Here is a 25,579-nt window from a genome sequence, read left to right as displayed (position 1 = left end):
GGTAGAAAAGTACAACGGTTTCGATCAACTTTGCTTCGTCTTCACTGTACAAGCTTACTACGATTTATATCTATCAATTAGCTAATGTACGGGGTAAGCCTAATTGTAAAATGCGTAAATTTAATGTAACACCGACTGCATAGAGTGAGGCGGTGAAACGGACGTTCGGCCAACCCGTGGTGCCCTCGAGGATGTTCCAGTGAAAGCACGGTATCCTATGAAAACGACGACAGAGCGAGCTACGAGTGCCGGCGTTCGAACGAACAAGGATAGCGAGCTTCAGGATTTCGAAGATGAGGTCAGAGAAACCGAAGCCGTCTGCGTTTAGTTGGGTAGTATTGTGGCGGATGGTCGGACATGCGCGATTGTTACGGGAGTGGACCTCGGGTGTGTGATTAAGAAAAGTAACAATGCGATATTCAAGTCTCGTATTGCAAAGCACAATGTGATTATTGGTGAAATGATCATCTATTTTTCCTATTTCCTAAAGTACCTGTAACAAATAGAATATTGTAGTAGTTTCACGCGTCGAGATATATATCAACGACGACCGGTGATTTTTATACGTTGAAACAACATCTACAAAAACGTATATACCCACGATATAATTGGAATTGAATTTAATGGTGAATATTTTCCATCCACCTACGACACCAGCATGGTTGCCAAGCATTTTACTCAGGGTAAGTTAACTTATTATTCGTCACATCCTCACGCGTTCCCATTTTACAATCGTGAATGCTCGGAATCATTCCAGAAAAATCAGACCGGCTTCATTCATCGTCGAGAAAGAAATATTAATTTCCAAACGCACTCTTAACACGACTTACAGCCCTAACAAGTTTACCCTCATTTCTTCAAGTTTGATATTCGGCTCTCATGCGCATTGTCAGCAGCACGCTACAATCCGTCCGATTGACAACTGTCAAGGGTGGATCTCTCCACGCGGCAACACATATGACATTTTTTCAGTCATACCCATACAAAATGTGTCGAACACACGTTTCGGCTGCGATGCATTTTCCATCCCCCCTATGATTCGGAGTTTCGTCAAATACTCCACTCATTCGCGAGTGACTGTGACAAAGTAAAAAAAAAAATGGAAAAAGAAACGTATATATTCATCTTCAATATTATCCGTAAATTTTTCTTGTACATTTCCTTAATGATGCAGTAATCCTCTTTTCCTAAACGTCACCTAAACGCATACACAGAAACGACTATTCCTATAGTCCATATTCCCATAGTGTGTATATATAGTTATATACATATACAGATAGAAACAGCTGTCAATGCCTGAGCTCAATCCCCCTCTTTTCCGCCCCATATATATGTACATACGTAGATACTGTATAAAGGTATACCATGCAAACCCTGCACGAGACCATAAGGACACACGCCTTTGCATTGCTGGTCGTCGAAACAAAAAACCGTTTCCTTTTTTCATTTTTATCCTTTTCTCGTGTCACCCCATTTACATATTTTGTCTGACCCAGTTACAAACTGTATGTACTATACACAACTACACCGCAGACGCATATAATTAATTATCTTTTCGTTTCATTTCCTTTCCTTATCACATTTCATTTATTTATAGTTAATTATCACGCGATTATATGTTTCGGTTTGTTTCAAGGTTGCATGCCGAGGATAGAAAACTTGGAAAAATTATTTAATATTCATCTTAGTTATAATTTTCTTTGGTATTTTTACTGCCGTAATCTGGATATGAAAGTAAGAGTACGAATGAACAAAAAAAGAAGGGGGTGAGATCTAATTCAAGCGGAAAGAATTATTCATCTCTGATAACTCGCGCGCGGCAGTTCACGTATACGGAGAGTTCGACTCGCACAACCCAGCGTTGCTTCAGATTGTCGTCATGGCTTTCCCATTCATTGGCGAAGAGAGTGCGACTCTAAATACTTTCAGGGTATGATTTATACCTGTGAGTTAATCGTAAGTGAGAGCGTGACTCAGCCATGCAGGGCACTCACGAAATTCCGGGGATTCCCCTTCTGGGATGCTGTCGTCGTCGTTGGCGACGGCGACGTGACTCACTGGAGAATATCAATAGCGGATCTCCGAGCTTTCTTACGCCTCGGGAGAGGGGCACTAGATCGCACCTCCGAGATAATTCCCCCTCCTCACCCTGTTGCTGCATACCTGCGCCATCAAGACAAGCTGATATACCTTATCGCTTTTAGTTATGCCTGGTTCCTCTGTACGTTATCACGGCGTTTTAGAAGGAAATCGGATATTCCTACGTGCACGGAGTGATACTTGACAGAGGAATAGAGATTAAAAGACGCATGGCGTATAAATCCGCGGCACATAGATAACAAGGGTCCGAGCCGAGACGGAAATAACGGAAAAAGGAAACGAGGAACTCCGTTTAACCGATGTATCTAATATGCTTTCGGTTTACGCAGCTCGTAGAATTCCTGATGCTTTCGTCACTTGAAAACCATGCCTCAGGTACACGCCTCGGGAGGTTTTCTCAATTGAGCTGGCGATGAGACCGGCGTGTGCGGAGTGCATTGGCGGAGGAAATTTCCTTTCTTATTCTATTACCATTTCACGCTGCACCACGTTCCTGCTCGGCGGCTCTCACTTTTTCTTTTTTTTCAATGTAAATACGCGCACGCGGATAGAATTTTAGAAAAAAGAAAAGACGAAACGTAGAACGGAAGACGGAGAGAGCAACTGCAGGAAGAAAGGGAAAAAAATCAACAAACCTTTATAGGAAACGAAGAGCCGGGCGGGGACGAAACAACGGTGGATGAGGGGGGTGCGAGGAGCAGAGCAGAGAGAGAGAGAGAGAGAGTTTGGAAGTTCGGTACCATCTGTCAAGTAGCCCGCCCTGCGAGCTACTATATACCCACTACCACCTTCCACCTACCTACCTATGTTCCGTAGTGTCTGCGTGTAGAGCTAGACACAGAACCAAGCCGAGGAACCAACAGACTGCCGATCCCGAAGCGTCGGCAAGCGATTCCCCGAATAGGACTGCTTCGGCTAAATATAAACGCTGATTGTTCAAACTAAACATGGTGTAGAATTAAAGCTGCGCTCTGGCAACTCTTTCTCTATTCCTCACTCTCCCTCTCTCTCTTTCTGTAATTAGTCCTAAGTTCTTTCTGTACCTAGGTCTAATTTTGTCCAACATTGTCATGGATAATAATAAATCGCTTTCTATTTCTATTTCTATTTCTATTTCTATTTCGATTTCGATTTCCATTTCTCTCTCATTCTCTGTTATGAAACTTTTACAACAACTGTCATCGTTAATGTGGCAACGCTTTCTTAACGGCAAACTAAAGAACGACTGCAATGGTATTACCAGATAGTACCTTATCTTATAATCGTCGGCAATTCCGTCTGTCTTTCGCGGGGAGTTTTCGAAATCGTATGAAAATCGCTGCTGTCTGTTAGATACAGAGGGAAAAGACTGGAAATGAATACTTTATCGTTAAAACGCAATGAACGGTTCCAACAGCGATAATGCGTAAATAGCGGAGTGAAATAACAGCGTACAATGGCTCTAGATACGCGAATGAGCAAAATAGCGGACATACATCATATGCGATAGTCAATTACTCGTCTCCAACCCGCAGTGCGAAGATTACGTACGCAATGCGCGGATGTCTTTCCGGCCGAAGCTACAGGTTCGATATTATTACACGACGTAAGCTCTCGTTGCCTAGTTCGAAAAACACGATATCAGAATTCCATCGATAATTATCAAATCCAGGGTTCAAGGTACTTGCCTCTTGTTCACATTTCCTCGTGTATGAGTATGTTTCTTTTTCCAAAATCAAATCACGGTTTTAGAGTCTACCCATCCCGTTACACGCAAAGTCAGTTGACGAAAAATCCGTGGCGGTCTGGAAACTGCGCAGCGTCCCGACGTCGAGGCAAGATATGCGTGGTGCGTTCACGAACGTCCAAGATGGAAAACCTACGTAGATCTGGCCACAGCGATAAGGAATATGCAGGATATGCAGACGCATAAAAATGAGTAGAAATACAAACCGAGTTAGAATTATGGCGGAGGATTTACTGCCGTTACCCGGAAAGTCCTAGGAGATCGAGTTCCGTTCAAGCCCTTTGGTAAAAGGAACTATACTTCTCTGGTTCGGTGCCCATTATTGCCCCGTTGTTTTCTGACAGCATTCGTCGTCCTGCCTTTCGGAAAATTTTGTCGATATTGAAATTACACCCAACAGTTATCTCACCGCGACGAAACATTTCGGTTGCTTCCACTCCGCAGCCATTTCTTTCTTACACCGAGTCGTTCTCCTCCCTGTCTTATTATAACGTACTTGCAGCAGACTGATCGGGACACGCGCCAAGCCCAAGGGCTACCAGCTGCTACAGGTGCAGCACGCGCCACGAATGTCTCGAGACCCGTGATACGTACTTTGCCTTCCGAAGCGTTACGTGTACTGCGATTCCACTGTCCACCACCTGCGCGACTTTATTCTTTTTTATTGCCGAAGATCTTCTACGTATATATGGTACCTAGGTATATAATCGAGGAGGAAACAACTCGCCGAATTCATGTGTCAATAGGTTTGTAAATTGATTGTAATTCACCCGAATTAATGAGAATTAACTGAAATATTGAAAATCAACGGAGAAACAACTGTACTATGGAAAATTAAGTCAAGTTGACTTGAATTAGTTTGGATTTGTGCCGGAATTATTTGCTTGGAGATATATAAAAAAAATGAAAAAAAAAATATAATTTGAATTGAAAACATAACGCTGCTGTATTATTCATTGTACATCATAATTATACAGCGAAGAAAGATCTCGAGTAACCGACGTGCACGTCATACTCTTGCGGCTGAGAACACATCTGGCCTGCGTCATTTGGGTAAGACCAAACCCAACGGCTACTTCCTGTTCGGTAAACACTTTCAACGCTGAAAGCTACGATTGACCGTACAAAGCGACTCTGAGCGATAGATTATAATATTCTGATACTGTAAGTACAGTCGACACACTTTCCTGTACTTGCCGAGCGTTTCAAGTAGGTACACAAATGATTTGCACCGAATTCAAAGAAGATTACCGACGAATTTTGTGATTCGAATTATTGTGACTGAAGAACGAGTGAATTTCATTTAATCGACTCATGCACGTTGTTACGTATTTATTTTTACAGGCTCCAGGCCCGAGATGGGGGTCTCGGATATGACGGTGATCAGCGACATAGACGAGACCGGAATAAACAGGAACCTGCAGGTCCGCTACCAACGCGACCAAATATATGTATCCTTTAACACGTTGTTGAAAGTTGGGGGAAAAAAAAAACTGCGATATTAGCAATGACACTTGCGTTGTTGAAAGTCCGAAAGACAAGCAGTCCGCACCACGGTCGGTGAACTCGGACAACCCCGTGCGCGACGCGCTGCATGCTGGGGGATGCAAAAACGAGACCCACGGCGCCGCAAGGGGTGCGTGGATAGAATACCGCACCCGGAGGGAGAGAAACAGGCAGAGGGCGAGCGGCGGACCCTGGGGGCGGTGACCCCGGTGATATTCGGTCGCCACCCCGGCAGGAGGCGGTGGGTGGAAATCATCGTCGACGTCTCGTTTCGAGCTAATTTTCAATTCCTCTTACACACGGCGATAAGATTTATCCAAACGTTCGAACACTTTCAGCTGTTAATGGGAATTTCCTACCTATGGTTCAGAGTTCAGATCGCGGGACGTGAATAACGCACTGGATCCGAATCGTCTCCGGAATGAATTCCGCTTCGCGTAGATACGCGTAGCGCAATTTAATTCCTTCGTTTAGACCCGGTGCGTGCATTGATTGGAGCGTTGAACTCGGCTCGAGAGCTTGCGGGGGCGGGAGCATTAACGGCGTACGCAAAAACCGGATGACATAATTGCCTCAGGTACAGAGATACGTGCGTGTATGTGCGCCACGTGGTGTTACATACGCGCCGTTTTGCCCCAGCCGAGGCAGGCTCTAATTATGGTGTGGAGGTTCGATTGGCTTAACGTTAAAATGCACCGGCAAATTTAATAAGAAAGCCATGTGCCCGTCCACTCGTCCTCTTTCCATTTATGATTGAAAAAGCAAACTGCTTTTTACACCGACAATCTCGCGACAATCTCTTTGCGGTCTAACGACATAAGCAGGAGAGCTTGTGACTCGAGAGTCGCGTCATTGAAATCCTGCGTCTCCAGGGGCAGTTCGTTTGAATTTGGAACGCTCTACTCGGCATGCTGCAAGGCAGGGAATGAGTCACGCGGCAGACTCCGCTACCCCTAAACATGACGTAACTAAAAACGGTACGTGTAACGTTCGAAAAAGGATGAACGGGAGGGAGTCCCAGTCCCGAACACGCTGGCGTCTAGACGAGTTTTAACCTTTAGAGGATGGGGATTTGGGGTTCTTGGTCTCCTTCAGAAAATGCATAAAAATGGTATCTAATATGTTAAAACTATCAGGGGTAAAGTGTCGATCATGCGTCGCCCCCGTATACCGGTGTTCCCGTTGTTTAAAGGTTTAAAAAAAAGGCAAAGATCGGCGAGCCCGGAAGGGCCAATGGAACTTAATACCGAACCAACGATACCCGGATAAACGGTTCCGTTTCAAACTGCATTTGACGGGATCCGACCGGTCGCCGATGGTCGATCAACCAGCGGAGTCCGTCGCAGTTTACTGATTCGGTTTCCGCGCCACGGATCTCGACATGTCTCGAGCCTTCCACCCGTCGGGTATGTGGATCACGAGGCGACGAGGTTGTCCTTATGTTCTCCATCCTCCACCGGGAACCGGGGTGACTTTTAACACCCACGCCATTCCCCGTTGTTCCAGTGTCACGCGATTCAAATGTCATTCATTTCGCCGGCCTGGCTCTTTCATCGATTCGCAGCAGTCACCGGCATAGGTGTATACCTGCTTGTAATGTAGCCCAATACGTACGTGACACACACGTGATATCAGGCCTGTTAATAGAAGACATATAAACGTTGCCGAGTTTTGTCGTCTATCCTTATATTTATAAACCGTAAGTTTTCCTTAACTTGAAACTTTTCCTCACAGACCTACACCGGGTCCATATTGATTGCCGTCAATCCCTACAAGGAAGTCGACATCTACACATCGGTAAGGAGAAGCGGCGAATGCCAACCCATACCCGTTTTATATTCCTTCATGCATATAATCATCCGTTCACAGTTAGACGTGCATCCAGTTAACCATGCGTCGTAGCTATAATTTAATTAACTCGAGTTTGGAACCTATGCGCGAGAAAATGTCTACGTAACTACAAGAAAGGCACACCAACGCGGTACGTACGTAAAACGCTGGCGCTAGCCACGTGCTTCCGGACTATGGAACGCGTGCGGTGTACCCGCCAGTCGAGACAGGAAGTCCTATCTTGAGAATAGTAATATATGTATAATAAGTTGGTGCCGAGAGAGAATCGTGAATTCGGTATAAGCTGCGTAATGTATTCGCTTCGCCGTGGTACTTAATACAGCTGTCAGTGGGAGGGTACAGTTCATTCTGTCATTCGCGCTCCTTAAACTTTTTTTTTCTCGCAACTAGGTGCAGGGTGCTCCTCTAAATATCCAAGTCTATGTTTAGCCGTATTATTGGTTCTAACGCCCCTAAAACTTCATCGGAACTTCCTGCCTCGTACTCGGCACGATTCGAATACCGTTCAAATACGCTCTCTCGATTACTCGATAAGCGAAAGAGAGAGTGGACAGAATTTGCGATACAAGGTCGAACCGTTTTTACAGCGACCGATCACCTTGATCCTGATTTCTTTATCACTCTTGTTTCCTTCCAACGGTCCAATCTCGGATTACCGTAACATCACGCGCTCTTGTCGCCTGTTCCTATAAGCGTGTGCGGTACGAAAACAGGAAACAGAAATCACACAGCTTTTACTTTATATATATAATTATATATCTTAGGGAAGGCTGTGTTACGTGGATAATAATTCTGATCGCTTTCAGACAGTATAATCATAGTTTTGCAAGGTTATCTCCAGGTTTGTTGGCTGCAGTGCAGTCTGTCCAAAATGAATAAAAGTAAGTCGAGGCCACGCGGCGAAAAGAGGTGAATGATACGTCGACTATTTTCAAGATCTGGTCACGAGATTGGTCGCAGGGTCGGAATGCGCGTAATCGAGTCGATGCCCTCTTCCTCGTGTTCAGCTAGTCTGCTTCTGCGTACTCAACAAAATTCAAGAAAAAATAACATCGTAATATGCTTAGATTATCCGCGTTATTGCCAGTAAAACAGTTTAAAACTCTGTACAACTGATATCAGCAGCGGTCACGTTACCGGAACCCAACCGCAAAACTGCAGTAAAAATATGAAAATGTCGCGCAAGATAAGTAAACAACAAAGGATCGCAGCTGCGTAGGAAATTCCTTTTCTATAGTTTTTCTCCGGCTGTATAGGGAACAAATTTTTGAAGCCGCATATAACGATTGCGAAGGAAACACAGAGCGCGCGTTTAAAATTCGCGACAGCGCTACGTCGTATAACGTCGACATTCTACCCCTCTTCGCATAATATACTACACAAGAGAACATTCCGCTTTAGAAATATGCACATAGGTATAATGTATGTATACGTATACCATGCAGAGAGTTAACAAGTGCAATCTGCTATACGCTGCATTTCGCTCCGCCTTCGCAGCAGCAGCAGCATATGACAAACTGGGTCAGAAAACCGGAGCACACCATGAACCATCAACCACGTTCGAATAGTCTGCTTCATAATTTCTGAAGTGAAGAGTACTTAGCGAGGCGCTTTGCGAAACGAAAAAAAATAGTTGATGACAAAAAAAAAAGCTACATGCTTGCGGAATGACACATTGCTCGGGGATTGATCGTTTTAACCGCGTGCAGGTCCCGACGTTTACACATCGGCCTCACCTTCGGGGGTCAGACGCATGTGATTTTCATACCCCAATTGCGAGGGTGCAGTGCAAAGGAACCGAACGGGTGTGCAGCGGCCGGATCGAACGAGGCTGAAGTTGGTAACGTTAATGTATATGGAGACGTTGAAACAAGAATTACTGTTTTGTACCTTCAGAATACCTGAAGAAATCGAATTTACAAAATTTCAGTTTGTTGATATATGCTGTATTAACAGTTTACTAAATTTCAGGTAATCCCAAAGTTGCAAAATAACACGACTCTTTCCAAAGATATACATCATTGCAATAACGTTCAAACTTCAGCCTGATGGGATCGATGATGATGAAAGTCCGCAAATAATTAGCGGAAATTCATCATCCCAGTCCCCCGCCGCTCTGCAGCAATAAATGTTGCTTGCCGGTGATTTTCCCTCTCTCGACTGTCTTTAAAACGGGGTGTGCCCTCGAGGAGATCCACGGGAAACTGGGTGGCGAAGATCCGGCCGCTAGGGCCGGTCAAAGTTAACGGGGCGGGTTTCTATTGATCGGTCCCAGCTCCGAGCGAACCGCCGAGCGCATGGCACGTGTATGGATGTCATATATACCATATATATATACATAAAGATTGTGTGTGTGTATGTATATATATATATATATATATATATGTACGAATAGCTAGAACGGGTTTAGAATGGAACCCCGCCGTTCATTCATTCGTGGGGTTAAAATTCGCGGTGCGATATTCTGCAGCTGCGGCATTGGTACCCCTGGTAAATATTTCTACAGCTACTACGAATTTTTACAGAAATTGGAATATTTCGTATTGTTTCTTACAAAGTTATAAACATGCATAATTTTTTGTAAAGAATTGTTACTTTCCTTAAAAATTGTGTACGAAATGTTCCAATTTGCTTAAAAATTCGTAGAAAATCGTAGTGATCATTTTCACCAAGAACGCCTGTGAATGGATTTACTCACTCAGTGGGGTTCGGCATGTTCGATCACCTCGCTCGATAATGTCACATCCTAGTCTGCAAACCATACGTGAAGAGTCGAGGGAAATGTTGCACGTTTCCTATTCCTCTCCGACTCATTGTGATTATCATTATCATCTTGTTCCTCCTGACAAGAGGGGCACTTGTGTCGCTCACCCTGCGACCCTCAAATCTTGTATCCTCAGTCCCAGCCTGGTACCCTGTGGAGTAGAAAACGAGGTGTAGAGCCTTAAAATGTCACTGCATGGCTGCGACTAGTGCAGCGTGAAGAAGGAAGTACCTAATTAGGAGTCAAGCGTGTAAGCGAGAGGGCCGTTTCAACCCTCGTGGGCTGCACTTTAAGCCACGACGATGCCACAGGGGAAAAAGCGAAGCACAGTCGAGATGCGAGGACGATGATGATGACGATGAGTCGCGAAGTAGGGAAAACGTTTAGCCTTACATCATCATCGTCATCATCGCTCTTGTAATGTTGTTACGAGGGCGAGAAGCTGTCACCCCCTTATACCTCTACCTTTACCTCCACCCGCAGGATTACGTCACCCGTTACCATGGACAAAAAATGGGAGCTTTGGAACCGCACGTCTTCGCTCTAGCCGAGGCCGCCTATCGCTCTCTTCAGGACACCGAGAGCAATCAATCCTGCGTAATCAGCGGCGAGAGCGGCGCCGGGAAAACCGAAACGACCAAATTCATATTGCAGTATTTGTGCTCAGTTACCAGTAACGTCGACACGTGGGTTGAGCAGCAAATCCTCGAGGCGAACACGATACTTGAAGCGTTTGGTAAGAAGACGACTCAAGCCGTTGTCCGTGCAACGGAACCTTCCCCGATGTTTATGCATTCGTTTCATTCGTATTTATTTATCTTCCCGCTATTTTCGAACGTGCCGCAGGTAATGCAAAGACCGTTCGAAATGACAACAGCTCGAGGTTCGGAAAATTCATGCAAGTCTGTTTCGACAGCAAGTGGATGATAAAGGGATGCATAATCCAGGACTACCTCCTCGAGCAGAGTAGAATAACATTTCAGAGTCCGTTCGAGCGAAATTACCACGTATTCTATCAGCTGGTGGAGGCGGGAACGAGCAACCGGGAGTTTGCCGATCAGTACAAGCTGCGACCGGCGAGTTTTTACAAGTACTTAAACCAGTCCGGGTGCACCAAGATCGACGGTATCTCGGACTCGCGCAAGCTCGACGCCCTGAGGCTAGCCTTCAATGTCCTCCAAGTGCCAGCCGAGATGTGCGAGGGAATATTCCGCGTCTTGTCGGCAATACTGTGGCTGGGCAACCTCAGCTTCGAAGACGTCGACGGCGAGCGTTGCGAGGTGACCCGAGACGACGAGGACATCGTCGCCACGGTCGCCCCGCTCCTCGGTCTCCAGATCGAGGACGTGACCCGAGTTGTTCTCGTGCGACAGATCAACGTACGGGGCAACATCACAGAGATTCCGCTCAAGGTCCAGGAGGCTAGAGAAAACAGACATGCGATGGCCAAGGCACTCTACTCCAGAACTTTCGCCTGGCTCATCAATCACATCAACAACTGCACTAACCCCGGTCAGGACAGCTCCCGGTTCCTCGGAGTCCTCGATATTTTCGGGTTTGAAAACTTTGCCGCGAACAGCTTCGAGCAGCTGTGTATCAACTACACCAACGAGAAGCTCCACAAGTTCTTCAATCACTACGTATTCGCCTTGGAGCAGGAGATCGTGAGTATCGTGTTTAGGCGTACCTTGATATACCTCGACGGTTTCGATAAGCTGGTCATTTTTCTTTTCTACTTCGTCGTTTTAGTACCGTCAGGAGGAGATCCAGTACTCGCACATCCAGTTTACAGACAACACGCTGTGCCTGGAGCTGATCGAGAAGCCGCCGCGATGCGTGCTGAAGATGCTAACCGAGCAGTGCCACATGCCGAAGGGATCGGACCTGGCCTACCTGTCCAATTTACATGCCGAGTTCGACGCCCATCCGTGTTACGTGAAGGGTGACGACCGGAGGAAGTGGGAGACGGAGTTCGGTGTGAAGCATTACGCCGGTTGCGTGACCTATACCGTCGAGGGATTCGTCGATAAGAACAGGGACGTGCAGCAAGACGTATTCTTTGACTTCATGTCAAGGAGCACGAACGAATTCGTTCAGGAGATAACGAGATATCAGGACCTGCTGAGCTGCACGGTTGCCAGATCCGGGACGATGACGGTGTCCCGAGGGACGTCGAAGGGGAAACCGACCCTCTGCGACTCGTTCAGGCACCAGCTTCAAGCACTGGTCGATGTCCTCCAGGCGACGACGCCGTGGTACGCGCGTTGCATAAAACCTAACATGAAAAAGATGGCAAACAATTACGACGAGCAATTGGTGCTGGACCAACTAAAGTACTTGGGTATGCTCGACATCATCAGAATAAGAAAAGAAGGATTCCCGATACACATGCCGTTCGTTGACTTCGTCGCGAGGTACAGATGTCTCGACAAAGGCAGGCTACTCGGTAACTACGACGAGAAGGAGGCTGTCAGGCGACTGATACGAAGCCAGGGAATACCGGAGACCGAATGGCAGATCGGTAGGACGAAAGTATTCCTTAGAAGCTACGTTCACGAACCTCTCGAAGATTCGAGGAACCAAATGGTGACTAGAAACGCGATCGTCATACAGAAGATTTGGCGATGTTACACAGCGCGCAAAGGTATAATAATAATAATAACAATACATATACGTATACATACGTGAGGCAACGACGATTTCACGATACAGTAAATCCAATTTTTCTATTATACATTTTCCAGAATTTTTACGAGTAAGAGAAGCTGCGCTAAAGGTTCAGCATGCCTACCGTGGATGGAAACTCCGTATAATGTTTATAAGGAAGCGGAGGGCTGCGGTCGTGATTCAGTCCCACCTCCGGGGCGTATTTGCACGCGAGGTTGCCGCGGCTCTGAGAGAAATGCGACGCGTCGACGAGGAGATGAGGAAACGAGAGAGGATGGAGGAAGAACGGAAACACATGGAAGACAAGAAAGCGCTCGAGGAGACACAGAGGTGAGTGTGCAAACAAGGACGACCTGATTATTGACTGTCGAATTGGACATGGATACGACGACTTGAGAACGACAATATTTCATTATCGTGTACCCCCTTTGTGTCTTGTAGCGCGCAATACGACGGTATTATGGGAATGGAGCGAGGGTAAGTTCGGTGAAATGCCTGCGTGTACCGTCTCTTCGTTGAATCAATTTATTACTGTCTTGCTATACTTATTAATACACAACCTCTTCTGACTATTCTACGCCTGATATATAACCCGCAAGTCTGTAACTATAACAGGCACGATGAATGATGGAACAAACAAAAACAACAACTCCTCAACATCAGCACGTCTTTGATAAAAATAAATATTGTACAGTATGCGAGTTTGGAATGTCTAACCAAAGGATTTAGATCCTCGCCGCGATATCTGTCGTCGACCTACCTCTAACGGTCTCTAATACTTTTATTCAATTGCAGAAAGGCGCAGGAGGAGATCGCTGCGCTGTCCCAGATGGCCGAGCAGCTGAATTCGAAAATGGCAACGTCCGAACTGCAGGCGGTAGACCTGGACAACCTCTTCTCCTTCCTATCGGATGTGCAATCGACAAAGAGTAACCAGATAATCGACGAGATCGGAGAGCAAATGGACGAGCTGGTCGAGGACCTGGACGTTGAACTGGAGACGGTTATCCAGCAGGAGATGGAGCTGGGTCAGAACGGCATGCAGGAGGAGCGAAAACAGAGCGGGGCGAACGCAGAAACGGTGCTTCAGCAACAGCAAAGGGCGGCGGCGAAGCTGGCACAGCCGCGTCTCCCGGAGCCGACGGAACCTCCGCCTCCACCGCCGCCGCCCGCGGTTCTCGACGATGAGTCTCCGAGCGCGACGAACAGCTCCGGTCTCTCGACGACGGGTGACGGAGAGCCGATATACGAGTCGGTTCTGCCGAGGGACGAGAACGGGCCGAGCAGCCCGGTGCTCATCGGCGTCGGATCGACGATCGGCAACGGCGATCTCTGCGGTTCACCGCCTCCAGTGCCCACTAGCAAAATAGCCAAGGAGCCAATAGCCGGTAGCCCGCCGCCCAGATCGGATTCTCGAAACTCGAATGGAATGGTCAACCACCACCATCACCATCACCAGTCGCAGTCGCTGCCCCCGACGCCGGCTTCCCACGTCCACGAACAGCAGCCCGCCGAGCGGGAACAGAGGCGGAAATTCCGCGTCGAGAGGAAACTCCAGGAACTAGAGGAGAACAAGGATGTCCAAGAGGCGGACGCCACGTATCATGACATCGTCGAGTTCGCCCAGAACTATTTCAACAACCACGAGCGATCCCCCGAGGGCACCATCATCGCCACGCTGACGAGGAAGTCGCGCGGCAAAAGTCTCGAGTTCATACCAAAGTACGAAATGGTCACGTACTACAAGGGATCCAGCATACCCAACTCTCACATCCACATGTACGACCCGGACAACGTGAACGTCGCATGCTCGGTGTTCAGGGTAAGTTCGGTCGCGATTGAAGCTTGAAAACACGGATGGTCCGACTTGATTTTCTCTCTTTACTTCCTTTCACCTCCTATCGCAGGACTTGTGCAAGTACACGCGAGGCGAGATGAAGCTTGAGCAAGAGATCGCGACTATCCAGGTAATAATCAGCTATGGAATCGAGCGCGAGGAGCTCAGGGACGAGATATTGGTCCAGTGCATGCGTCAGGCGACGAACAACCCGAATCCGGAATGGGCGGAACGGGTTTGGCTGCTTCTCTGCCTGGCGATCGTCGCGTTCCAGCCGAGCAAACTCCTCTACAAGTACTTCGTGTCGTTTCTCAAGAAGAACCTTGCCCTGGAGGGTAAACTCCGTCAGTACGTTCAATGGTGCGTCGACAACTGCAAGAACACCAAAGTATCTTGCAGACAGTTTCCTCCGTCGACGGTTGAGATCGCGGCGATGAGGAGACTCGGCACTATCGTCTGTCGCTTTTTCTTCCTCGACGGCAGGACCAAGGCTATCGACGTACACCCGACGGACACGGCGGCCGACGCGGCCGCCAAATTGGCCGAGAAACTTGGACTTAGGTCCCTCGACGGATGGGCGATATACCAGAGCAGACCCGACGGCGAGGAGCACGTCCGAGCCCACGATTACCTCTACGATGTGATAGCGGCCTGGGAAGTGTGAGTTATAACGTGTTAATCAAGCTTCGAAGGCAGGGATTTATTTTTACAGTAGTGAATTTATTTCCGCAGGAAGCAATGCAAGCTCAACACGACCCAGTCGACATTTTCGACTCTGAGACGAAGCAACAATCCGACACTGGGAAGCGGCGAGAATCGGTTTGTATTCAAACGAAGATTATTCAGAAACAGTCGCGAGTTGTCCCAGGATCCTGTCGAGGTCAACATGCTCTACGCTCAGGCAGTTTACAACGTCGTCAAGGTAGCATCGACACATAGGTCGCCCTTCACCGGTATGCGATTCGCGAGACTAATGTCAAATTCTTATTTTCAGTGCGACGATTTTCCGGTGTCCGAAAAAGTCGCGCTTCAACTGGCCGGGCTGCAGGCTCAGGTTGCACTCGGGGATCCGAAGGACAACGATCGGCTCGACTACTACGCGGAAGTTGACAGTTTCCTTCCGTACCGCATAAGCAGAGCTCGAGGGGACGACGTCTGGGTGCCGATAATAGCCCAAGCCCACATGCAGTACGGAGCTGGACGTGCCGAGTTGGCCGCGAAAGTGTTGTACCTGTCTTGCGTGATGCAGTATCCGCTCTACGGTACGACGATGTTCAACGTGACGTACCGGGGTTATTGGTCCTACGGTAATCAGCTGATACTGGGAATAAACTGCGACGGTCTGATGCTAATAAAGCCGGACGACAAGTTCGTGCTGTCCGAGTACAGATACCAGGATGTCGAGAGCATAATGCTGGACCCCAGCGACTCGTTTATCACGCTTTCGCTGCTGAGGCACAACCCGGACAGCTCGCACAAGTGTTTCGTCTTCGAGACGAAGCAGAAAAATGAGATCGGCAGTCTGATCGTCAGTTACTGTCCAGCCCTGGCCGGGTGGATAACGGAGAACGAGGCACCGGTGAAAAAGGTCAAGGGGATGACGAATGAGGACAGAGTACGTCTCTATCACAACCTGGTAAACTGTCGGAGGACATTGGTCGATTCGGACGCACTGCGAAAGCCTCAAGACATGGGCGGCGGATTCCTCAGAAACACTTTGCGCCGGCTGTCCAAGCACAGGATAGAGAAGTTGCGCCAGGAACACGGGAACGCGATGGACCATGGGGAAACTTACAAGGGCTTTCCGTACGCCTATTGGGCGTTCGGCAGGCAGCCGATACCCCAAAGCCTGACGAAGCTTCCGGAGGCCGAGGATCAGATCGCACTGAGCGTATTTCAACTGATCCTGACCTACGCCGGACTCGGACAGAACGGGGACGCGGTTCGGAGCGTAGAGGACGAGCACGTGAACTTGATCCAGACGATCATGGAGCGCTGTATGCGCAAGGAGAGCCTCCTCGGCGAGCTCTATCTCCAGCTGATAAAGCAAACTACCGACCACCCCGACCCAAACAGCAGAGTGAACCTGAGACACTGGGCGCTTCTCTCCTTGGCTTGCTCGGTCATTCTGCCGCCACAGAAGATAATAAGAAAGTACTTAATAGCCCACTTGAAGAGATGCGCCAGCGACTACGTAACGGAGGAGGGAAAGTACGCGAGATTTTCCGAGAAATGTTTGAACAAGACACAGGGTACGAGGAGGAGGCAGTGGCCGCCCAGCAGAGAGGAAATCATGTGCACCATAAACAGGCGGCCTATATACGCTAGGTTCCATTTCATGGACGGTCAGTATCACGCGGTTGAATTTCATCCGTCGTCAACGGCGCGTGACGTGATGGAAATAATCAAGGTGAAAATTGGACTCGAGGAAACGGCCATGGGTGAGTAGAGATTCAATTGACAAGGAAATCGTGACGAGCCGTTACCGTAACGCGAATGTTTTTCTAACTTTCCAGGATATGCGATTTACGAGAAACTCGGTTCGTCCGAACGTTCCCTTGTTCCGGAGGAGAAAATAGCCGATGTCATGTCGAAATGGGAGCGTTACAGAACAGCCAGTGCGACGCACACCCAACAATCCCAGCAATCGCAGAGAAAGCACACGCATCACTTGTTCCTCTTCAAAAAGCACCTGTTTCTCGACCAGTACATGAACCTTGACGATCCCGTTGAGAAAGAGCTTCTCTATCATCAGGTTTTGCACGATTTACGCGCAGATAGATTCCCGATCACGGACAAAGAGGCGGTGAGTAAATCGCGCTGGTTAATCATCGGCATATTGAACAGGGTTGAAATGAATGAGGATGAAATTATTAACGTTAACGTAACAAAACATCAGGGTAAAAATCATTGTTGCGAAATTTCAGAATCACTTTGAAAGAGTTTGTTTGTCACGGTTGTGTAAAGTAACGATATTTCCTAAACATGCATCGTCACAGTAAAGTTACTAATTTCCTCGTCGTTAAAATGTGCCGCACTTACCCTTTCACGTTTTTCCATCAATTCCAGATGATGCTGACGGCTCTGCAAGCCCAGCTGGAACTGGGCGACTGCGAGGAGGGTTTGTCCGGTGGTCAGGAGTACCGGGGAATAGCTGGACACTGTTTGCCGGCTCGACTAGTCCCGAATCTGAGTCCCGACGGAGTTTTGCAACACCACCAATCGCTGAGAGGAATGACGCCGCCGGAGGCGAAGAAGGCATTTTTGAATTTGATTCAGTCCTGGCCACTGCACAAGGCGACGATATTCGACGTAATGCAGTCTTTCACGTCCAACTGGCCGAGAGTCTTGTGGCTTGCCGTTGACCAGAAGGGTCTACATTTACTCGAGCATCGCTCTCGGAACGCTCTCTGCAGCTACGAGTACGGAAGTATCCTTAGTTTCAGTCCAGCCCTCAATTGCCTGATGATCATTACTGGGACGGACAAAAAGCAGAGCAAAGTTATCATAACAACGTCGCAGGTAACTGATATCTTCGACTGATATCTTATCAATTTGTCTCAACTTGTCTCTGAATAAACCTCACTTCTCCCTCTCGCAGGCTTTCCAAATATCAAATCTAATCAGGGAGTACACGGAGGTCCTTCAGTCCCCGGTCGAAGTATCCAAGCGGGATTCGACCATCGCGCAGCAGGTCAGTCAACAGCCTCAGGCTCCGCCATCGTCGGCTGGAGGACGAAGGTCTAGACCGGTGTCTATGCTGCACAGGCCGGCACCGGTGATACACTCTCAGGCCAGTTAATTCCGGCTACTCATTGGTATTTAGAGAGGCTGAAACGACGTTGATCCTGGTACTAGAATAATGACTGATCTTTCATACTTGGCACCAGCCTGAGTAAGTTGATACAAAACGTACGCACAAGGATCGAAGATAATAGCTAGCTAGTAGCGCCTGGGCTGTAAAAGAAAAAGAAAACGAAAACCAATCAGACAAATAAACATGTTCGTATTATATGTCGCACGTACGCACGCGTGTAAAACGTACGTCGAAACACGAACGAAAAGAAAGATAGCAGTAAAGCCTAATCATGTTTTCTTTTCCAGTATTTATCGATTAGCCGCTGAAAAACCAATTTGGTTTAGATGCGTCACGTTGTACCAAAATGCATTTAAACAACACTTACTATGTATCATTATTAATATTATCAGTGATGTCACGATTATCATTATTATTCGAGAAAATATTACACACTGCCAAATTAAAAACAGTGCAAGATATTCAGGAGTGAAGAAAACGAAATATAACGAGTTTGCACGGCGTTAAATGTAAAAATGAAATAGCCCTGTTAGACAAGTATAGCGAATAAACTTGATAGCCACAATGAATATTTATATATTACTTGAAATTAAAACAAAACTCCTAGATAGTAATCGTAGGTTCAAAATATTATTTCGCATTGCTTTATAGTGAAAAAAAATCTAGAATTTATATTGAAAAAAAAGCATTGAGAAGTGAGGCGCGAATGTATAGTTAAATTGCTGTTAGTGTACAATCTCAGGGCTCAGTGAATAGATAATGTTTAAATTAATTATTCCGCGTACTGCGCAAAGTGCGAAAGTTTAAACCGAGCCCCGCACAATTTTCTCTAATCTCAAAAAAACGCCGCACCGCCGATGAAACAACGACGTTCAACGAGTGCGAATTGTTATGAGAAAAGGAAAAATAAAATTATATCTTATAAATATATATATTTACAGATATAAATATATATTGTACTTGTTACGTGTATATTTTGATATGGCAACGAGACTAACGGGCGGTAAAACATTATTCAATGTAGCTGTCCCTCTCGACGGCACAGATCAGATTCAGCGATCAAGTGTTATCATATAATATTATACCTGACGATATTTTTTAAAGAGCCTAACAAATGAATAATTTCTCATTATTGTATCCTCGATAGAATTATTTCTCTGTAAATACTCAACTTGTTACTTGATTTCGGCCGTATGAAAATTCTCTCTCAGCACCGCGCGTTGAAATGCTTTAGCTCTCGTCGAGATATCGAATGATGACGATATTAAAATTTGACACAAAACAAGAGAAACATTATTTCGTTCCTAAGGATCCTGGTATTGTAGTATAAACATAACAACAGTAGAATATCGAGAGAATGCAAAGCTTTTATCAATTTGCGTGGCAAATGAACAAGTAATAAGGAATGAAAAACCTTTTAAACAATTGCTAAACGGTTGTGTCGGCGAATGCAGAAAAATATAGACTGTGATCCACGTTGTTGCATGGAAACAGAACAACGTGGGGATATATATAATATTATATTTAAAATTAACGTTAAAAATGAACAAACAAATAAATAAATAAACTCGTATGCAACGTGTAGCGATTGAGTGATGAATCATTAGTTAAAAATGTTATTAAAAATTATATATTAGTGTATGATATTATGATAAATCGAAACCGCTCTGTATATAAATTATTACTACTATGATTATTATTATTATTATTATTATTATATAAGTATACTCGAATCCTGTAAGAACATAATAAAATCATTATATTGCAATGACACGGTGTAATTGTCTAAAATGTAATTCCCCGCAATAAGGATGAGATATGAAATATGACTCGAGAGAATGGGAAAAATGTAAAACTGGGATTAAAATATACACACGAGCTCCCGTGTTTCTTGCCGAAGGGTAATGCCATCATATATCACACATGTATTTTACGACTTTTCTATCTACTCTTTTTTTTTTTTTGTTTTTCCTTCATATATATATATATGTTTTTTTTTTCATTTTTATTTTTTACACAATAATCAGACAAGTAACAGTGTTTTCTCGCTTCAAATACCAGCTGCTCGGGTCGCCAACCCTATGCAAGTAAAACGAAAATATTCAATCAATGAATATATTTTCATCTACCGGAGAATTTCTTTTATTCGCATTATAACACCTATATTCATCGTGTATTATATTCCTCTTTTCTTGCACAAGTATAACACCCATGCGTAAAATAATAATATTCTTTTCATTACACAGATAGGGAAAACGGCAAAGCAACTGTTCGCATGCGGCGTGTTATATATTTGTATAATATACATTATCTATGCATTTATTAATATATATATATATATATATATATATATATATATGTATGTAGATAGATTAGTTTTATTTATTTATTCATTCATTTGTTTGTTTATTTATTTATTCTATAGCAATAGTTATACAATAGATTTGGGTATTTGTTACTTACAACGTATTTTTTTCTCTCTCTTCTCTCTTAGGTAATGTTACAATATTTTTTCTATCCTTTCTCTCAACTTGCCTTTTTCTGGGGTATTTTTTTCGGTTTTTTTTTTCATTCGATTCTCCGTTCCCTCTTTTCGACGCTGACAAATTCTCTTCCACGCGATAATAATTATGCGGTACAACGAAGGTAAGAAAATAATACCGAGGACATTGCATCAGGAAAGAAACTTAGGATTCGTCCAATTATGCTTATTTTTTAACGGTGTGTAACGTGTATCGAGAATCTCATTATTGTATATTATCGATTTCTACGAAACGGTAGGTGGTTGATATTATTCTTTTTTTTTCCTTTATTTAATTAATATAAATTATACGTAACTTTCATTCTCCTATATAGTAAGTATCGTAGGTATGATGATGATGCGTTTTGGCACCGGCGTGGTCCTTATGAATAAGGATTTCAATATAATTAATTGAATATTGTTTCAATGCGTTTAATTGTTGTTGTTGTTGTTGTTGTTTTTGCTGTTGTAGGGAAGATGCAAAATGATAAAAATTAACACACAATTGACGACTCATCGAAAAAAAGAATAATTGACTATAATATTCTTCCGCCTGCAGATGAAAACGTGTAAGCGATGAATTTCTAACAACGACGGTGACGATGATGATGATGATGATATAAATAATAATAATAACAACAACAACAATAATAATAATAACAATAACAACAACAACAACAGCAGCAGCAGCAGCAGCAGCAGCCACAACAACAACAACCACAACAACAACAACAATAATAATAATAGGTGGAATCATTCGGCCGTTGTAAAACCAGAAAAAAAAAATCAAAAATCAAAAAATATTAACAATATCTGGCAATGTCCTCGAAATAACATAATACGGACGTTATATAGTTAATTGTACTCGTGGACTTATAAAAATTTGTTAAATAATACTTTTGAAAAGCATAATATTATTACCTCAATTTGCTAACAGAAATATGAATACATTACCGTTAATATTTATTTATTCAATCAATAATATTATCATTATTATTAATATTATTATTACTTATGTTACCATATGCATGATGATATATAACATGCGTATATATTACTTTTGTAAGTAGTATGTGTATACCATACATAATGCTTATTACTTTTTTTAATTTTATTTTTTTTTTTTTTTTTTTTTTTTTTTGACAGTTTTCTCTCATCTCAGAACACCGAAAGCATTTGTTTATTTTTTTTTCGATCGAATGGCAGATAAGTTAATTATTCATATATATATCTCATATATATATATATATATATATATATATATATATATATATATATATATATACACACACACACACACATATATATAATATATATATATATATATAATATATATACTCTATGTGGATAGTTATAGTTTTTTTTTTGTAGTTTTTAATTTTTGTTTCTTTTTTTTTTAAATAATAAACGATCTGACCGGTATAATATAACGCATTATTATCATACGATACCCAAATACCCGCTGACATTACTTGTAGATTTCAAACGTATACATCTTATATGCAAATAACGCTGTTCTCTTTGTTCCAGATGCGTACGTCTCGCTTATTCTAGTGCCGATCATCTTACGGTATATTTTTCAATTTTACTTTTATCGGATTTCTGCCGATATCGCATATGAACAGGTAGAGAAATGCTGATAAGCATGAAGTACCGTCGGAGGTGATGTTTTTACAAAATTTCAAGAAAATAAAATTTATCTCACTTTTAGGCAAAACTCCCAAGCACAGATCGCCAAGGACTCTCTGCAAAAAGTTACGACGGATTGTTCTGCAGATCAAAATATACTTATCGGACTGGAGCAAAAGAAAAACTTTGTAGCGTACAGCGGCTTAGCCGATTTACAGCGCAAATAGTTTGAGATTAATATTGAGACGATTGTGCGCCAAGTTTATTATTTTTTCTTTCTTTCTCTTTTTTTCTCCAACTTATTAACTAAATTGTAACTTCTCTTGCAACTTAATAACGTTTAGTACTACATTACGTACGTTTTCCTCTCTTTCTTTCGATAAAACAAATCGAAAATCTAACTCGGAAAAAAAAATGTACATTCGAGGCACAAGAGCGTAAACAAAAGGAAAAAAAAAGATAACTAAATATATATATATAATATGAACATATATATATATATATGTAGATTTATAATAATAACAACTACGATTAAACTTATTCTTTGGTAAAATTGCATTTTGTGCCAATATCCCCACAATTGTTGATTGAATAATTGATCAGGTGTAATGACTGTTTAAAAAAATCGAGTAAACACGAAGTAAATAAGATAAGTATAATCAACATAGACGTGAAAATACGCCTCTATGTGTTCATTCCTTTTTCCGCGCGCAAAAAAAAAAAAAAAAAAAAAAACACAACCTGGGCATAATAGTAATTAAAGTTTCGCCACTCTTTGTTTCTTGTTACTTTACCTTTTCTATCTATGATAAGGTATGTAAGAAAATAAAATCTGTTCTACAACGTTGATAAGTCACTTTACAGAAATTGCACCGGCATCGAGTGTTTAAATATAAGATAAAAATCACTTTAGCTCTTGTCGTGAAAATTATAATCTTCCCTGACTGTCGTAACATTCGACATATTTTATCCGCGCGCTCGGTACGGTTTCCAATTATATTTCAGCTGACTTTCTTTAACGCCCGTAACCAATGTTCTCATTAATTCCATTCGACTGCCTAAATTCCTTTGGTTTTTCTTGCCTTTCGCAATATTCTCTATCACACGTTATACGTACCTATATATATACATATATATATACATATATATATATATATATATATATGCCATACAGCGCGTTACTAATTTTTAAACAATCATGAAATTACAGGACGGCTACTCAATCAAATGAGACATATCGCATGTCAGTGGTTGATTCGGCATTTCTCTTTCACTACGGAGAATACAAAACGAGATTACTTTTTTTTCAAAATTTCTTTTCCGAATTTTTTTTTTCTTTCTCATCGGTTCACCTTTTCTCTGGCAACAAAGCTTGACGCGATGATGAAACGAGACGTGAGACGGCGGTACGTTTACATGACAAGCTGTCGAATCTCTACGTAATTTTTCAAAATAATCATCATCTATTCATCAATTTATTCCATGCAAGTCAATGTAATATAATAAACACTTAAACAAGCAGGAGGTTTGGCGTCAAACATTGTTATTAAGATTCTTTGCTTACACGCGAATTTCAAAAAGAATAATAACCCTCCTCTCTCTCTCTCTCTCTCTCCCTAGATTCTATATTGCAACAATATTATCATCATTTCTTATTTAAATTCAGTTTTTATTCCCAAGTACCTTTCACTTTCCAATATTTTTCATCCGTACTTCTGGCTCTTGGCTTTCTTCCTTGCTTATTTTTTTTTTTTGTTTGTATTAAATATATCACTTCTACTTTTCAACATCAATGTTTTTTTTTGTTTTTTTTTTGTTTTTTTTTAACTTTTTTTCTTCTCTTGGTTTTACCGTTGACTTGAGGTGAATATTAATTTTTTTTTTTTTTTTTTCTTTAGTTTTTTCATATCTTCAACAAGTATAGATTTTCTCTATTTCCTACAGCACAAGCACGTAAATTTTTTTTGTTTTTTCTCCAATATGTACAAATTTCTTCTCCTTGTGTTTGCGCGCGCGTGTTTGTCTCTTCTATAATTACTTTTCCATATGCGCAAGTACGTATATACGGACCCTTGGATTGATTCTGACACATTTAAGGCCAACGATGGCATCTGTTTCGAATGTTCCAACAAGTGGCAGCAGAGTACAACGGTGGCCCGGAATGTCTTGGAATCGAACCAAGGACGTGTACACATTATATATGTATTATATAATTATTAACCTTCGTAACGTTCAACACAATACATATATGTATTATGTATAATGCACAGACACGTGTACATATATTATTGATTGGCGATAGAAAAAAATCACATCGAACAGGGACAGCGTGACGTAGGATTGGACTTACAGCCGTCTAAATAGTAATACCCTAATTAGTTAATAACATTATCATTATAATTATTATATAATGTTAAAAATCTCCAATTAGGAGCTAGATTCTTGAAATGTCCGTATTTTTTTTGTTTTGTTTTCACCACTTATTTATTTTCATTTCTATTATTATGCTTATTTATTATTTTATTCTTTTCTGTTTCTTACTCCCACTCGCCTAGTTGTAAAAATCATCGGAAACCGCGACGTGAACGAAAAAAAAAAAAAAAAAAAACAAAGAAAAGAAAATGGCACAAATGCAGACAATGATTAATCCAAGCTAATGTGAATTAACTATTACCGGACACAAGATATAGAGTTAATAGATTTTACAACCTGTCAATTCGGTAACAATAGACGGTAAAAAATGACGGTGATAAAATGATGGTTGTAAAAAAAAAAAAATGCAAATATAGACGAAATCTAGATACCGAATAAACAACGTGTCAAGGTACGTTTGTAGAAGAAAAAATAAAGAAATTACATTAGTCGATAGATTGAACTAGAAAAAATAACGCGTGATCTGATTGATCAAAACTCAAACAGACTCTCTTATTTTTGTCTTAATATGTGAAGAGATAGATGAGAAAAAATGTAGCGACGATCGTCGTTTTTCTTACTGTGTTTTTTCTTTCAGAACGTTTCTTTCTCTTCCGAAAAATTGTCAAATAATAAAAGGATAAATAAATAAAGTGAAATAAAAGTAAACCAATCACATGTAATAATGTAACATCATCACGACAAAAAACGCACAACAATCATTTTTGCCCTACGGCTGACTACGTACC

General features: G+C 43.0%; 2 protein-coding genes across 9 annotated transcripts in view; one reads left to right on the top strand and one right to left on the bottom strand.

The window, feature by feature from the left end:
- Positions 1-25,579, bottom strand: part of LOC124309136 (protein kinase C) — a 40,487-nt gene that overhangs the window by 1,269 nt on the left and 13,639 nt on the right. For 4 of the 6 annotated variants that reach the window (XM_046772433.1, XM_046772434.1, XM_046772435.1 and 1 more), the window contains 3 exons: positions 18,038-18,408; positions 17,494-17,926; positions 9,882-10,098 (listed from right to left, as the gene is read on the bottom strand). The gene's annotated coding sequence lies outside the window, so the exon portion shown is untranslated. Of the gene's footprint in view, positions 1-9,881; positions 10,099-17,493; positions 17,927-18,016; positions 18,409-19,255; positions 20,348-25,579 lie in introns of those variants that run through there. The other 2 variants (XM_046772430.1, XM_046772432.1) reach the window with 2 other exon arrangements.
- Positions 330-20,039, top strand: LOC124309128 (myosin-I heavy chain). 3 transcript variants are annotated; one of them, XM_046772410.1, is made up of 15 exons: positions 330-683; positions 5,171-5,277; positions 7,067-7,129; positions 10,431-10,683; positions 10,794-11,611; positions 11,697-12,591; positions 12,692-12,944; positions 13,056-13,091; positions 13,410-14,436; positions 14,522-15,111; positions 15,184-15,373; positions 15,446-16,892; positions 16,968-17,257; positions 17,521-17,973; positions 18,053-20,039. In XM_046772410.1, the coding sequence occupies exons 1-15, from the start codon at positions 659-661 to the stop codon at positions 18,251-18,253; spliced, it is 6,648 nt and encodes a 2,215-aa protein (XP_046628366.1). In that variant the 5' UTR covers positions 330-658; the 3' UTR covers positions 18,254-20,039. The 3 variants fall into 3 exon arrangements, with proteins under 3 accessions (XP_046628366.1, XP_046628367.1, XP_046628368.1); XM_046772411.1 differs by lacking the exon at positions 13,056-13,091; XM_046772412.1 differs by lacking the exons at positions 10,431-10,683; positions 10,794-11,611.

This window comes from Neodiprion virginianus, chromosome 7 (genome assembly GCF_021901495.1).
Source record: "Neodiprion virginianus isolate iyNeoVirg1 chromosome 7, iyNeoVirg1.1, whole genome shotgun sequence".
Taxonomy (NCBI): Eukaryota; Metazoa; Arthropoda; class Insecta; order Hymenoptera; family Diprionidae; genus Neodiprion; species Neodiprion virginianus.
The sequence above is the reverse complement of the archived record's forward strand: the minus strand, read 5'-3'. Positions and strand labels throughout refer to the sequence as shown.

Bases quoted from the DNA above. Each gene is read 5' to 3' on its own strand.
- LOC124309128 (XM_046772410.1), top strand. From the start codon at position 659: ATGGTTGCCAAGCATTTTACTCAGG. The intron at 5,278-7,066 runs GTATCCTTTAAC...TTTTCCTCACAG, and splicing joins ACCAACGCGACCAAATATAT to ACCTACACCGGGTCCATATT. The intron at 11,612-11,696 runs GTGAGTATCGTG...TCGTCGTTTTAG, and splicing joins TCGCCTTGGAGCAGGAGATC to TACCGTCAGGAGGAGATCCA.